The following is a 14471-nucleotide window of genomic DNA, read 5'->3' as shown; positions in this document are numbered from 1 at the left end:
TAATACTATATTTGTGCTAATAATTAGGGCTTTATTCCAATGTGACTGCGTGAGGTGTGCAAAGCGCAACCCCTATTACTTATTACAGTAAATTGTGAACATAAGGGGGGTGTTCAAACCCTCCACAGTATTGGGTAAGGAAAAAAATAATAGTACTCGTAGATAACATTCCTGGAAAATACACCGTCCCTTTTATCAATGTTATGTAAATAATAAGTCGTGATAAGTAGAGGTCCCAAAAAACTTTCAACCCCCCCCCCCCTCCACTCTCCCTCTCACCCAACCGTCAATCGACCCCCTCCCCCCTCATGTGAATGCTATAGCTACACCCTCGATTACAATACTTACATTATGAAAGGTGCTCGTTATTATTTGCTTAGAAAACGTCGCTTTTTAAAGATAGGTTAACTAATAAATTTAAGGCGACATGTTGCGTATTTGATACATTATATTTCATACGGGTTATTATCGCTAGTTCTAAATTTAAAGAAGATGCGAGAATGGTTTATTTATGAAGATGCATTTCGAAAGGCCAGCGCTTCGCATATTCCATAGAAATAAAAAGTTAGATGACATTTACGTATACCAAATAATACATAAATGTTATTCAACATGGATACAGATTTTATTGAAATCAATGAAATAAATGGATTCATCAAATATTTACAAAGCGTAAGTAATACCAAATAGCATTTATGTTTCATTAAAAACTCTTCCAAATAAACGTATTTGTCTTTAACACTGCATTCCCATCTTTCGGTCATTTATGATATACGTAATCGCGGCACATTTATTGACGTTATTAGCATATCATATTCGACTTTACACGCTTTTATTATTTTACTGTGTTGATTTTAATCTAAATAATATTATGTTTTCAAAAAATTTGCCCTGATATTGATTTTTTCAATCAAATAATATTTTTTTATTGTTTATTTTTCGCCCCAAAAAGCCGATTTATATTGCCGAAATGTAAACTAGACACACCAATCATGTACCTACGTCACAAAAAGTTATTTTTGCCAGAATCTTATAATGGCATGAAGGAAATGATATTATTATGTACCTTAATGCAAAATGATATATTTAATGGTTACTATATTAATGAGCATTTTTAATGTGCTTTTCTATTTCATCCACACCCTTCAATTTTATAATCTTACCTCTGCTTTGCCTTAACCTTGACATATTTTCAAAAATTTAATTTCGTTACCGGTACCCGGGTATTTATTATTACAGTTTTTCCACGTACGTGTATATTACCTGCCTCTCTAGACAATGTCTGTTCTGATAATGGTAATAATATTTAATATATTTTAAATATGCATATAACTATACCCTAAATATACCCTCAAAAAATTATGAAAGTAATGTCCTTTACCATAACGCGTTAGGTACGTATACCAAAGATGCATTATAATTCCATTTTTATTCAATCAAAATTCAAAATTTACCTTATAAAACAATCCCTTTGCTACCATTCTGGTCTTTTTTTAAGGTGTGGCACAAAGTTTCGTTTCAATCTTAATATGCATAAATTTCTTAATTAACCCAAACTAAGAACCCAATAACCTGTTTTATGCATGTAAATATTTGTTTCTATTAGTAATTGTTGAAACAAAGTGTAATATCCATAATCTGTGCCTAAAAGTGCATCAATTAGGGAAATAATTACCAAAAATAGTTTTATAATAGACATACAAAAACATATGGTTAGCCAAAAAACCAAAGGTTTAGCAAAAACTTAGATATTTTGTTATTAATAGATTTATTTGCTTTCAGATTGAATGGAGAGACCCCTGGCTAATGGGATTAATTTCCTTTCATATAACAATAACGTTGACATGTCTTACAACGAGAAATTATGGAAATTTCCAAATTGTGCTTTTCTTTTCACTATGTAAGTACCTACCCTTTCATCAAGAATTATTTTTTAATAATAGTGTTGTAAAGTATCTTCTATGCAGTTGGCGGTCCATGACTTTTCAGCGAGCTAGAGTGCAAAGATTGAAAAATACAACATTATCGTAGGTGAAAATAGTAATTTATTTTTTTTAATAAATTTTTTTTTGTTTGGGGAGTCTAAAACCGCCCCTCTTTCTACATAATATATGTTTGTAGTAATCTATTACGTCATTATAAATGTTAACATTGTATTTTTTCAGTACTGATGGTGTTTTTCTCTGAGAGCATCAACGAATTTGCCTCCAAAAACTGGGCACTGTTTTCACGACAACAGTATTTTGACAGCAAAGGATTATTTATCTCTATAGTTTTTTCAGTTCCAATTCTGCTCAACTGTATGATAATGGTGGTAAGTATATTCTGTTTTTGTTTTGCATCCGTTACATACTATTTTGAGCATCTGGAAATGTTTTAGATTCCATTTTTATCACTTTTGAGTCCTTCTCGTAACCTTTTTTCCACTTTTTAAAATATTTATAAGGTGATCTAATATATTTTGAGGATAGTGATAATAATAAAAATATATTATGGATTTTTTATTTAAAAATCAGCCTGCAAAAAGGTTACATTAACCAGTGGAACGCCGATGGGTCTCTGGAGAACATGCGAGCATTCTAATATTATCCTTTTTAGAATAATTTGAGATGCGATTTTCACCTTAATGCTTTGAAAAATGTATGAAAAACAAAATCAGCATCATTTGGGCTAATAAAACTCTACTAGGTTCCACTAGTATTATTCTGTTTTATGCTCCGTCCTTCAACAGGTTAATTGAAATAAAAATAAAAAAAACTTATTTTGTACGCGCGCACTTGACGCACTGATGAGGCAGCTATGCAGGCGGGCGATGCTTCGTCCCTTCGCACCCACATCCCTCACGTATTTGAATTGCCTATGTGTGTGTAGCCTAAACATTCATCTACACATTCAATAACGTGAATAACAAAAAGAGCTTGCGATTTTAATACAGACAGTATAAAACTCAATCTCGAGTGGTACCGTTTTCAGCGTCTTCTAGGAAAAAACTTCACAAGTGAGACTCAGTATTTAAAATGCGCAGCTGTTAAACTGTTATACCTTGTACTGAAATGTGGAGTATTATTACAATCTTCAGTACCATTTTCTGTTCAAAATGAATTCAAAAGTCAATTTATTTACATTTACATACACCTATCTGATATAAAGTAATTCAGGCCATTGTGAATTGATTTTTAAAATGTTAATTCATGTTAAGCGAACGACATTAAACATTTGCTTTTGAAATAATCAGTAACTGTGTGTTTGACCTTTCCTTATCCACATGGAATTATGTGTTATATAAATGTGATACATAAATTCAATATCCTGTATGTTTCTAAGGTACACCTCATTCCTAATGATTCCAAAATAATACTCATATTTCATGGTGAAACCCTTGAAACCTTTGTAATGCCATGGGTAAAAAGCAAATCGCCCGCCGTACGCCGGCTAACACTATTTTCGTAATAACTTACTTGTTTTTTTGCAGAATTATGTTTTTGTAAATTGTACTTGCTTACCAGGTGTTTATACATTTAAAAATATATACATATCAAGTGTAGTTACCCCGGGATATCTACTTATATTGTTATTTATTTATTTTTTTTTATTTTTTATTATTGATACATTTTTTTTACAATATTTTATATTTCAATTTAGTAATGTTGGCCTCACTGGGTTGTTTACCCGTGCTGAGGCCCCCATGTTATAATTTAAGAATTTATACATTTAAAAAAAAAATAAAAGAAAAGAAAAACAACATTAAAATAAAGATAAATTTAAAATAAAAAATAAAGATTAAAAATTAAAATATAATTATAACACTAAAAGAAAAATATCAAAAGAGAATGTAAATCGGCATTTATAATGATATATGTGTTTGTGTGTGTTGTGTGTTTTATATTTTTTTTGTGTTGCGTGTATATGTTTTATTCTTTTATGTTATAGTATTTTGGTAATAATGTCTTTTTGTTCTTTAATCCATTTTTTTATTTTGTGTTTGAATTTATTTTTATTTATTTATTATAATGTTTATTTTTTTTCTCTGATGTTACAAAAAAATGTAGTATAATGAATGTTTTCTTTTATAGTAGGTAATTAAGGTGAATCAAAAGTTTAATTTTTTTTTAAATCGTATTAAGCTTGGCCAGCGATCCCGAATAATTACCAAGCGTTCTTTATACTAAAAATAAGTCATATGAGGATTTCCTAGAATTCTATGGAATTTTTACAGATAAAATAAATGTAATTGCAAATGATGAATTGACACGCTAGAATAATATTAACACACTTCGGCCTGGAAAGGTAGTTACCCGTTCGTTCGATTGATGCTTAACACCGGGAAGGGTAGTTCTACCTTTTGCTCCGGCCTCATTTCAATGGCAGAAAATATGGAATTATTCAATGTTTTTACATGAATATTATATACCAATCTCTTTATAAAGGTCCCAACTATGTGTACATAATTATGGAATCGTAATGCAAGTCTTTTTTAAAAATTTATTTTCGTGCCCATCGTTTACATCGGTATTTCAACAAAAGGATAGTACAGGGTTTTCCAATAAGAGGTGTTATTTTGATATTCAATCGTAAAAGATCAATGGTTTCGTTGCTTGTGTGGCACGTAGCGCCGTCTTGTTGAAAGTAAGCGTTGTCCAGATCAATACCATCCAATTCCAGCCATAAAAAATCATTAATCATCTCTCGATAGCGATCCATTCACCGTAACTGTTACTCCAGCCTCATTTTCGAAAAAGTAAGGTCCAATGACTCCGCCGGACCATAAACCGCACCAAACAGTCACACGTTGAGGATAAAGAGGCTTTTCAACAATAACTCTTGAGTTTTCCGAGCCCCAGATGCGACAATTTTGCTTGTTAACGAAGCCACCGAGGTGGAAATGGGCCTCAACACTTAAGATGATTTGCATTTAATTCACTCAAGTGAATTTTAATAATTTCAATGCATTGTTGAAGCGTGTATCGTTCCATTTTTATTAATGTCGTAGTTTCTACTTATCAAATGTCAAAAAATGACAGCTTCAAAAGTAACATCTACCGAAATAGCGGGCTATTCAAAATAACACCTCTTATTGGAAAACCCTGTATATTATTTGTTAGTGAAATAATTCAATTCCTGGATTGAGGGTTTTTATGACCGTGAAACCCGATTCGAATCTCTATCTCTGTTCCGCCCCACTCAACTCCTATGGCAGGTATGGGCAAATACCGATAGGCGGACCGTAATATTTTCGAAGATATAGCGATTTAAAACACATTAAAGAAATTCGCACGGGATCTTTATTTTCGCCCAGACTCAGCATAGCGCCAGCGCAAAAAATACCCGGCTGAAATGTGTTAAGATACATTATTTCCTTCCCAAGCGAATAAAATATATTTCAGTATGCTAGGAGTATGAATTGTTAATCGGGGCAAGTGCGGTGAGCTACTAGCAAATCCACAGTGGATTTCTTGGCACACTAGGCGTTAAAAGGTTTTTCAAAAGACTGACAAAGTAAACTTTTGTAGGAAAATCTTTACATGGGTTCCAATTTTTTTTTACTTATGTTATCAATGGATCAATTAAACTACCCTTATTATGTGGGTGGGAACCTTGTATGTAGGTTTTACTGTGTTTTAACATGTCACTCATCTTACAATCAACATTTGGTTAGTTTGAATGTAATGTGTATTATGTCCTTTAGGGGAGCTGGCTCTACCAATCCACGCAGTTGATGATAAACCTGAAGAAAGCGCAGCTCAAAGAGCAGCTGAAGAAAAAAAGCAGTCGCAATGCAATGATCACCACCCATTCCAAAACCGACTAAGTTTGCACTTTTATTTCAGGTTGACATTTACAATAATATTTTCCTAATAGAGAGATATTTTTGCAATGAAAATATTAATTTTATTCTTCACGTATAATGTGTGCGTTTGATTGAATTACTATCACATTCATGGATAAAGCCACAAAGTGCGTTATATACGCATGATAATATGTTTTTATTTTGTCAGGTAGATAAAGTCTTCTTTATTTACAAAAAAAACTTTAGAGAATCTATTTGGAAAAAAATTCTTGCCACACTTTAAAAAACATTATTTCAATTTGTTCTTTTACTTTCATGTTATATTTTATAAATGTAATTGAGGTAAAAATTGGTTCCAATGTAACATTTCGCTTTTCAATTTTTTCCCTTTTTTATCTGACTTATGATTACATTTTAATTAGTGTGTATCAAGATAACATCGAGGAGTAATTACTTCAATAAGGTATCAGTAACCAGCGTTTTCGAGTTACACACAAAAACATAACTCCTCGTCCACATGTTTCTGGCATATGGGGGCAAGGAAATAAAAGTATCAAAAATGGTGATTCCTAGTTGCCTAATCAGGTCCGAACCTGAGCAGGCGTAATTGGAGCAATCCACTTGGTGCGCAGACTTGCCAAGGACCCAAGGCACTGATAATACCTAATACGGTGCGCCGTTTGGCCCAAGGCCGGCTCTGGTAGTAATCATCCTGCGATATATGTACATATATTATTATTGTCTAACCAGATTCCAGGTGACATAAGGAAGTTTGATGTACATACAGATTATGAGAATTATATTTATTTCCGTTTTTATGTCCATCGTATTAACATTCCCCATTTTGACAATCTTATTTTACAGAGTCAGCTTGTGAATTTGGCGACCCTATGTACCTATGTAGTTGTAGTGTGTGAAAGGGCTGCCAAGTTGCAAATTTATAATATTTATTCATTCAGGTACTCCGTCAAGTATTAACCTGCATTATTAATAAAATTCACGTTCAGATGCATTTTCCTACATTTATGTATTATACCCCTTTAATAAACTTATCTGCACTTGTATCTTATCTCAATTACACTTGATAAGCTACTAGTCAGCCAATACGGCATTCCTTTTTTTTATATATTTGTATTTGATTGATTAAATAATAGTTATTCCATCACATATTATATGTCACGATTCAATGTTGAACTATTCACCACATTGTGTGTTAGATTTGGCAAAATTACAAATATTAAATGTACCCAAAATTTTTAATAGCACATCCAAATAATCTTATCTCGCCAATTCTTGGGATGTAAAAAACATAGCATAACATTTAGCAATTAGTTAATGTGTATTACGATAAGCTTAATTTGAATATGCAGGTACATAATTCATTCAACGTCAAGAATGAAGTCAGATATGAAGTTGATGCCGGGGAATGAATGTTGCAACAAACCTGTCACATGACCCGAAAACATGTTTTTTTTTCCCAACAGCATACCTAATAATAGCAATTAATTTACAGTTAGTTTTCAATTATAGATTTAAGGTTCATAAAATAACAATTAGCTGCTAGATGACATGACTATCGGTTTATTTGTTTAAATAAGTTTTTATACTTCTATTAATAAAAATTTGATTATTTATATAGCTATAATATTTTATATGATCGTGGATAATAGAAACAAGAGAAGATGCATAGAAGCACGCCGACTTTGACTGAGCTGCAAGGACTATCAGTGGCGTAGCCAACACAAGTTATGCTTTTGTTGTGTAGGTAGAAACAAAGGCGGGGCGCTGTTATGCGTTGCATTAGTGCCCTTTGCAATAGAATGTGTTAACAATACTTATATGTGCACAGTTTTCAACTAACAATGATTCATGGCCCACCTTCCTTGTTTTTATTGTCTATGGTATTCACGTGTCGGCATAATACGTAATCATTTTGAATAATGTACTGAATTACTATACATATAATCTAATGATCGGTATGACTCATCCCCTGTGCCCTTAGCCCATGCAATTTAATATTTTTAACTGTTTATTTGTGCTGAAATTTCACTATGATAATATATTTAAAGAATTGTAAAATATGTGATGGCTGCATTACAATACACAGGGTGTTAAGGAAAGCACTTGACTTACGTTAACGAGTGGTTGCTGACATTGTTTGACAAGTACATCCCTTAACACCTGTATATTTACAAAATAATTGTGATGAGTCATAAAAATTTTCAGTTGTTTAGACATGGTTTTTCATCACCTGTACTTGGAGCAAAAACATAATTTAGCCAACCCTTCCCAGTTAGGCAATACCCTAACCCAGAATAAAATGCCTGGTAAAATATGTATCGTTTTGCTCTAAAATAAAGTAAATCAAACCATAGATAGGGGTAATAAATACAGGTTCACCAAAACAGACAGTGTAGTTTTGAAGGGGCGGTACATCCCGTGTAGTGGGGGTAAGATACCTGGGAGGGGTCTCATTGTATCGGGAGGGTCGTGCCGTTTTCAGTCATTACAATGGTTCGGGCCGGACAACCGGATCGAATTCAGCAGGAAATCGCCGCTATACCCGTTGAGACAATGAGAAATTGCCTTCAACAGTGTATTGCTGCTGAGGGCTGTCATCTTTCTGACGTCACCTTCAGGACTTGATGCATAAAAAGGCATAATGTACCAAATAAAATAAACCCCATTTCTGTAAGTTGTGTCATTTTTTTTAATAGCTCTTCATAACTGCACTATCTGTTTTGCCGCACCCTGTTCATTATCCTATTTCGTTTATGTGATTTTAATCCCTGAGTTAGAATCATAATGCTGTTACTGTAAAACTGGTATATTTTTTCAACACTTATTCGTTTGTTTTTAATGATCTGATAAATTATTATAATATAGTTTGGATGATCGTGTTGTTAAAATTAATAATTATGCGTAAGGAACATGGTAATGTAAATCTAGTGGAATTTAAGGTCAATAAGCATAATAGTTTTAGTCTTTTCGATTTCCTCTCCACACTTTTACAAATGCCTGGAAAATGTTATAACATCTCTAAAATGTTTATGATTTGTATGCCCAATTGCTTATAAGGACATGGTAGATAGCCACTTTATGAATATGTAGTGTTGGGAATTACTTTGAATCACATTTCTTTGCAACTTAATAATGTGACGGTGCTTATTGTAGTCCCTTTAAAATAAATATTGAGATATGTACTTGATCTTATCAAATCGAAATAATAAGTAATGTAATTTTCACGAACCACTAACACTTTTAACTTTTCTAGATGTTTATGACTAAGGGTCAGTAATTTATTAGAACTTGAATAGAACTTTAATTTTTATGAAATTTGATGAAGTTCTGTGAAACAACTGGCCTTAACTCCAGTTAAAATACTTAGGTAATCCTTTTTTCAAAAGAATTTCCCTAAAATGAATGAAAAATTTAATACATTTTTTAACTAATTTTTTTTGTTACTATCGAATTCCATGATTGTATTTACTGCTGTTAAATCAAAAAATCATATTCTGTGTGGTTTATTTATTTTAGGGCGAAACAATCGTCTCTATAAATAATAAATTGTTTATATTTTATGATAATTTTTATATATATATTTAGGTATTTATGTTGTGAAAAATAATTGTTTATTTTGCTATGATTATGGCATCAGTTTGTTTCCCAATTGGGCATAATGCTTACAAATATCGTGAGAAACATGCCTGTGATAATGGCATATAATAGACTCTTTCTATTTCTAATCATTGCTGTATGTATTGTATTTTTTAAAGCTGACATTTTTGGTGCATTCATAATACTACAATAGCTCTTTTAATATAAGGAATATTAATATTTTAAATAATAGACAATACTGTATGAATTGTAAGATATTCATCATAATTTCATATAAAATATTTTCTGTACTTAATTTGCTGATTACTTTTCCACTAAATAAATTAAATTAGATACCTGTATTTATTAATAAAGGTGTTCTTTTTTTAGAGGTATAGAACTTATAAATTTAAATAAAACACATAAAAGTCGTGGTACTGGCCATGGTTTGGCTTTATTGGATAGATAATTTTATGCCATCAGTGATTAAATATGATTTCGAGGATGCTGGGCCGTATATCGGCAATAACGCGGCGAATGTTAGGTTTCATGTCCATCATCTCTGGTTTATTGATGTAGACTTGCGACTTTGCATATCCCCGCAGAAAATAATCCGTGATTCACATGATCCTGGGGGCCAATTCACAGGTCCATAACACTAAATTATGCAATTGGGGAACAAAAAGTTAGTAATCATGAAAACAGCCAAATGGCGAACCAAACTGAGCACAAATCAGCTATCTACTATTAAACCGGCTGTCGCTGGAAGAAGTGTTACCAGTTCAAAAATAAACCTCTAAAAAAAACCCCGTTACATATAGTTTGTCATGTCACAATGTTAATATTTACATAAATAGTATCTTATGGGATGGTGTGCAAGTATGTAACATGTGTGTAAATTTTGATTCTTTGTGCTGCAATATTTTTCACTGTTTAATGTAATTTTAATTGAATTCAAATTATTTTATTATTAATATTTGTTGCATTGTGGTGTGCATTCAGATGTATATTTTTTAAATGTTTAGATTGAATAATCTTTTGAAATTATTTCACATATACAGTACTCTCTCACTAATCCGCCACTCTAAAAACCGTGCAAGTGTCTTCAGGTTTCATGTTTACGCTTGCGAGAAGACAAAAAATGTAACAGAACGAAACAAACAGAAACATGTACGACAGTTGCAGATGACTAACCGAAATGTCCTGAAACAACAATAATTAACCCCGGTAACTGGTAAAACGGTCATCGAGAGCAAGCTAGACGGTGGTATAGTAACTGTTTAATATAACCCACTGTACAAAATTGCGGAAAAGTGAATTTGACATAAGAATTATAGATTTTAATTTTGTGTGTTTCAAATAGTAAAAATAGCGGTGGATTAGTAATAGTTGTCTGATAATCAAGCGGCGGATTACTGAGATAGTACCATATAGTTTATGAATAATATGTATTGATTCCTATATCGTATGTATGTGAAACGGCATTGGTGTGAATCTTGCTATTTGAATTGATGTTAGGCCTTCTCAGTCATCTGTTATAAGATTAATTCCTACATAAGTAAAATTGACTCACCCAATGTTTAATTCTTTCACCAACGATTAGTTAAAAATAAAGTCTGATTTCTCAATAGAGTAGGCTTGTACTATAATTATTTTTTCACATTAATGATTTTGCTTTATTTCAACACTAACAAAGATTTTTTTTTTACCACATATATGGCCATATATTTAAAATGTGATAAAGTCATAGACTGAATGAATGAAATGATATTGGTTACCAATGTAAATATATTCACGTGTTAAATCAGTGGAATAATAAACCAATGCACATTAGTCCGCCTTTCTAATTTCCCTGATATCACTCGTAAGAGAATGCTTAATGGTGATCCTAAATCTTGATGCGAAGTCCCTCAGAGCTGCACGAAATAAATGCCACCAAGGATTTCTTTTTGTTAGTTGAGTCCCAACAAACCATACAGTGGCATCCCCGATTGCATGGACTTCGGCAGGGGGGGAGCACCCCCTATACAATTTGGCGAACAAAAAAAATGAAAAGGAAAAAAGATGTTTATAACTGACGCCAAAACTACACATCTGTGATTTTTTTGTAGTGAATGTGACAAAGTTTTTTTCAAAATACAGATGTAACGCATCGTCTCGTGGATCCGACCAGGGACCGATTTTTATTTTATTTTCAAAATTAACTCCACACACAAGGCCACACCCTGAAATGAAATAAATTTACTATATAATAAGTATAATATAAGTTTCTTAAGGCATAATATGTCATCTTTGGGGATGCTGTGAAAGTGGTACACATTGAGGACACTGGACTCGGAAAATAATATACCTATCAAATATTCCACAGGGCCTCAACCTTTCCTTCTTTGTGTATTCCTTCTTGTCTATTCTTACATTTACTTGCCTCTTTTTAGATCTTCCTGGTTCTTATTGGCTCTTATTGTCTCTTCTGTACTGTCTGGAGAAATTATTTTAAAACCTGAAGGGTTAAAAATATAAAAGTTTATTTTTATTTAAAAATATAAAAGTTTAATTTTATTTAAAAATATAAAAGTTTGTAGGGGTTGTTTCGTGAAAACTTTAGACGAGACCCAAATGTTCATTACATTAGAATAGACAAATAAAAACTCATCTATATCTGGTTTCCCTGAAGACATTCTTCTGCAAATAAAATCAGCGATGAAAGAGTAGTATAAGTGATCTACCATTAATCCAGTTTTTTACAAAAAGAATTTAGATCAATGAAAGTCTCTTTTAAAGCACCTAATAAATGTTGATGGCAACACAGTACAACTTATTCAGCAACTGATAACTGGTCGCAGGTTTTTCTATGGTGGGAAAAAAGCAAAAAAAAAACCTCTCCTTGGCCAACGCTCAGTGGACCCCATCGCTTTCTAACATTTACACCTGACCTAAAGACCACCTGAGACCTTCCCCATACTGGAGGCAGAAAATTTGCCCATGCAGATGACATCCCTTCACAGCCCAAGTCAAAATAAAGTAGCAGAAGAGATCCTTAACCCATCGGCATACTAATTTTTATTTGTGACATCTGTGCATACTTGAGAAGGATTATTACTTTGCAGTATTGCACCCCATATTTTCCCAAATTAAAGACTTTTTATGCTTTTATATAGATTATAATTTTATTGTGAATTATCTAAGTATGTGGAAAAAGTTTTAGTCGCCCCAATGGGGCGGGCAATATGCCGATGCGAAAAAAGTGCAGCCCCCCAATCTTGGCGGCAGGTATGCCAATGGTTTAATTTTGACCTAAAGGATATGGAAGAATATTTCCTCAATTAGCGACTAAAGCCAAATGGGGACGAAAACAGTTGCGACAGCTTTCCATAATATTTGGCTAATTATTTAGCGCCGTTTTCGTGAGAAATCACCTCAAGGGCTAACCTCTAAGTTAACCTCTTATCAATACAGGCAAATACCAAACTGTGTTCAGTTGATGGAAAAAAGATTTACCATGACCCCCACCCCGCTATCTGGAAGTTACTTTGGATAGTAGCCTGAACTAACAGCAACACATGCAAACAGAGAGTAAAACCAGGACAAGACTCAACGTAGTCAATAAGCCAGCTGGAACTAGCTGGGGATGCAACGCCAACACCCTAAGAAAGGCATCTATTGTCCTGGTTTTCTCAACAGCTGAATACTGTGCTCCAGTATGGGCTAGAAGCGCTCACACTTCCATGGTCGATGTTCAACTTAATGCCTCAATGCAAATCATCAGCCGGACTAAAAACCTACACCTCTCCCATGGCTCCCTGTACTTGCAAACATAACCCCCCCAGACAGCAGGCGAGAGGTTGCAACACTGAGGGAGAAGAAGGCGCTGCAAAACAACCCAATACCTTTGCACGATGATGATGTCTCTCACCCTGAATGCCCCTTGAAGTCCTGAAAACCCTTCTGGATGAAAGGAGAGAGGTTATCACTCCATAAGATAGGTGGAAACATGAGTGGCAATCAGCTGACGTGAGTAATGCCCATCTCGTTCCCGACCCCACTGAGAGACAACCTGAATTATCATTGCCTCGTAAACTCTGGTCCGCCATCAATCCCACATCAGTCCCACAACTGCTGGGCCCACATGATACGCAGGTTGGGCCTTAAAGAGTCAGCGATGTGAGAATGTGGTGCAATGCAGACCACCGAACATATGGTCAATGAGAGCCCGCTACATTCGTTCCCCGGCAGGCTACACCTGAGGCCCTAGACTTGCTCACTGACCTAGATGTTCCCCTCTGACGAAGAAGATAAATACTTCCCATAAATATGACATCCTGGCAATGAAATTAATATTTGCTGATGATGAAAAATAGGCACTTACTGAGGAACTATTACTGTATCATAAAGAAGCTGATAATGCTTTTCTTTTGAAAGATACTTGCAAAATGATAGGTGTATCTGATCCAAGTAAGAAGTGTTATACATTGCCTTTCAACAATGTTCACCAACACCGTTTGTCAACTCTTCAGTGTCTTTCTATAAACGACAACTGTGGATCATTAACTTGACTATACATAAAACAAGTACCTACTTGTTCAGTAAGGTGCTTCATGTGATATGAGGCCAGGGCCGGCCCTGTGCAGGCGCAATTGGAGCAGTCTGCTCCACGCGCCGACTTGCTGAGGCGCCAAGAAGCTGATAATACCTAACACCTAATACAGCACCCTTAAGGTTTTTACTAGCACCAGGCGCAGTTTGGCTCAGAGCCGACCCTGCATAAGGCAAGGGTCGGCCGTAGTGCAAACCAAATACATAGATACTTACATGCATCACAAAAGAGCTCTCTGGTCTTCCTGAAGAAGTTAAGCATATTAACTATATTATTATATTTATTTATTAACGGACATCGTCCAAATTACAAAATAATAACACGAATAAAGTAAAATGAAAAATACAGGAGTAGACAAAGGTACATGAAAGCAAAGACATATGGTAGATATAATATAATAAAATAAAGTGACAAGTCGAATCAAGTCAAGAAAACGCCGTGGGTCAGGACCACAGGACACTTATAATATTCCGTCACTTGTTTAGCGACTGG

General features: G+C 33.9%; 1 protein-coding gene across 1 annotated transcript; it reads left to right on the top strand.

Moving 5' to 3' along the window:
* Window positions 1–560: 560 nt before the first annotated feature.
* On the top strand, window positions 561–11210 carry LOC149424213 (transmembrane protein 18-like). The gene is made up of 4 exons (XM_089651366.1): window positions 561–672; window positions 1783–1900; window positions 2166–2314; window positions 5687–11210. Exons 1-4 carry the CDS (start codon window positions 601–603, stop codon window positions 5807–5809), a joined length of 462 nt encoding a protein of 153 aa, XP_089507492.1. The 5' UTR covers window positions 561–600; the 3' UTR covers window positions 5810–11210.
* Window positions 11211–14471: the final 3261 nt, after the last annotated feature.

This window comes from Hesperophylax consimilis, chromosome 4 (genome assembly GCF_061612785.1).
Source record: "Hesperophylax consimilis isolate HC1 chromosome 4, BYU_Hcon_1.0, whole genome shotgun sequence".
In the NCBI taxonomy this organism is placed as follows: Eukaryota; Metazoa; Arthropoda; class Insecta; order Trichoptera; family Limnephilidae; genus Hesperophylax; species Hesperophylax consimilis.
The sequence above is the reverse complement of the archived record's forward strand: the minus strand, read 5'-3'. Positions and strand labels throughout refer to the sequence as shown.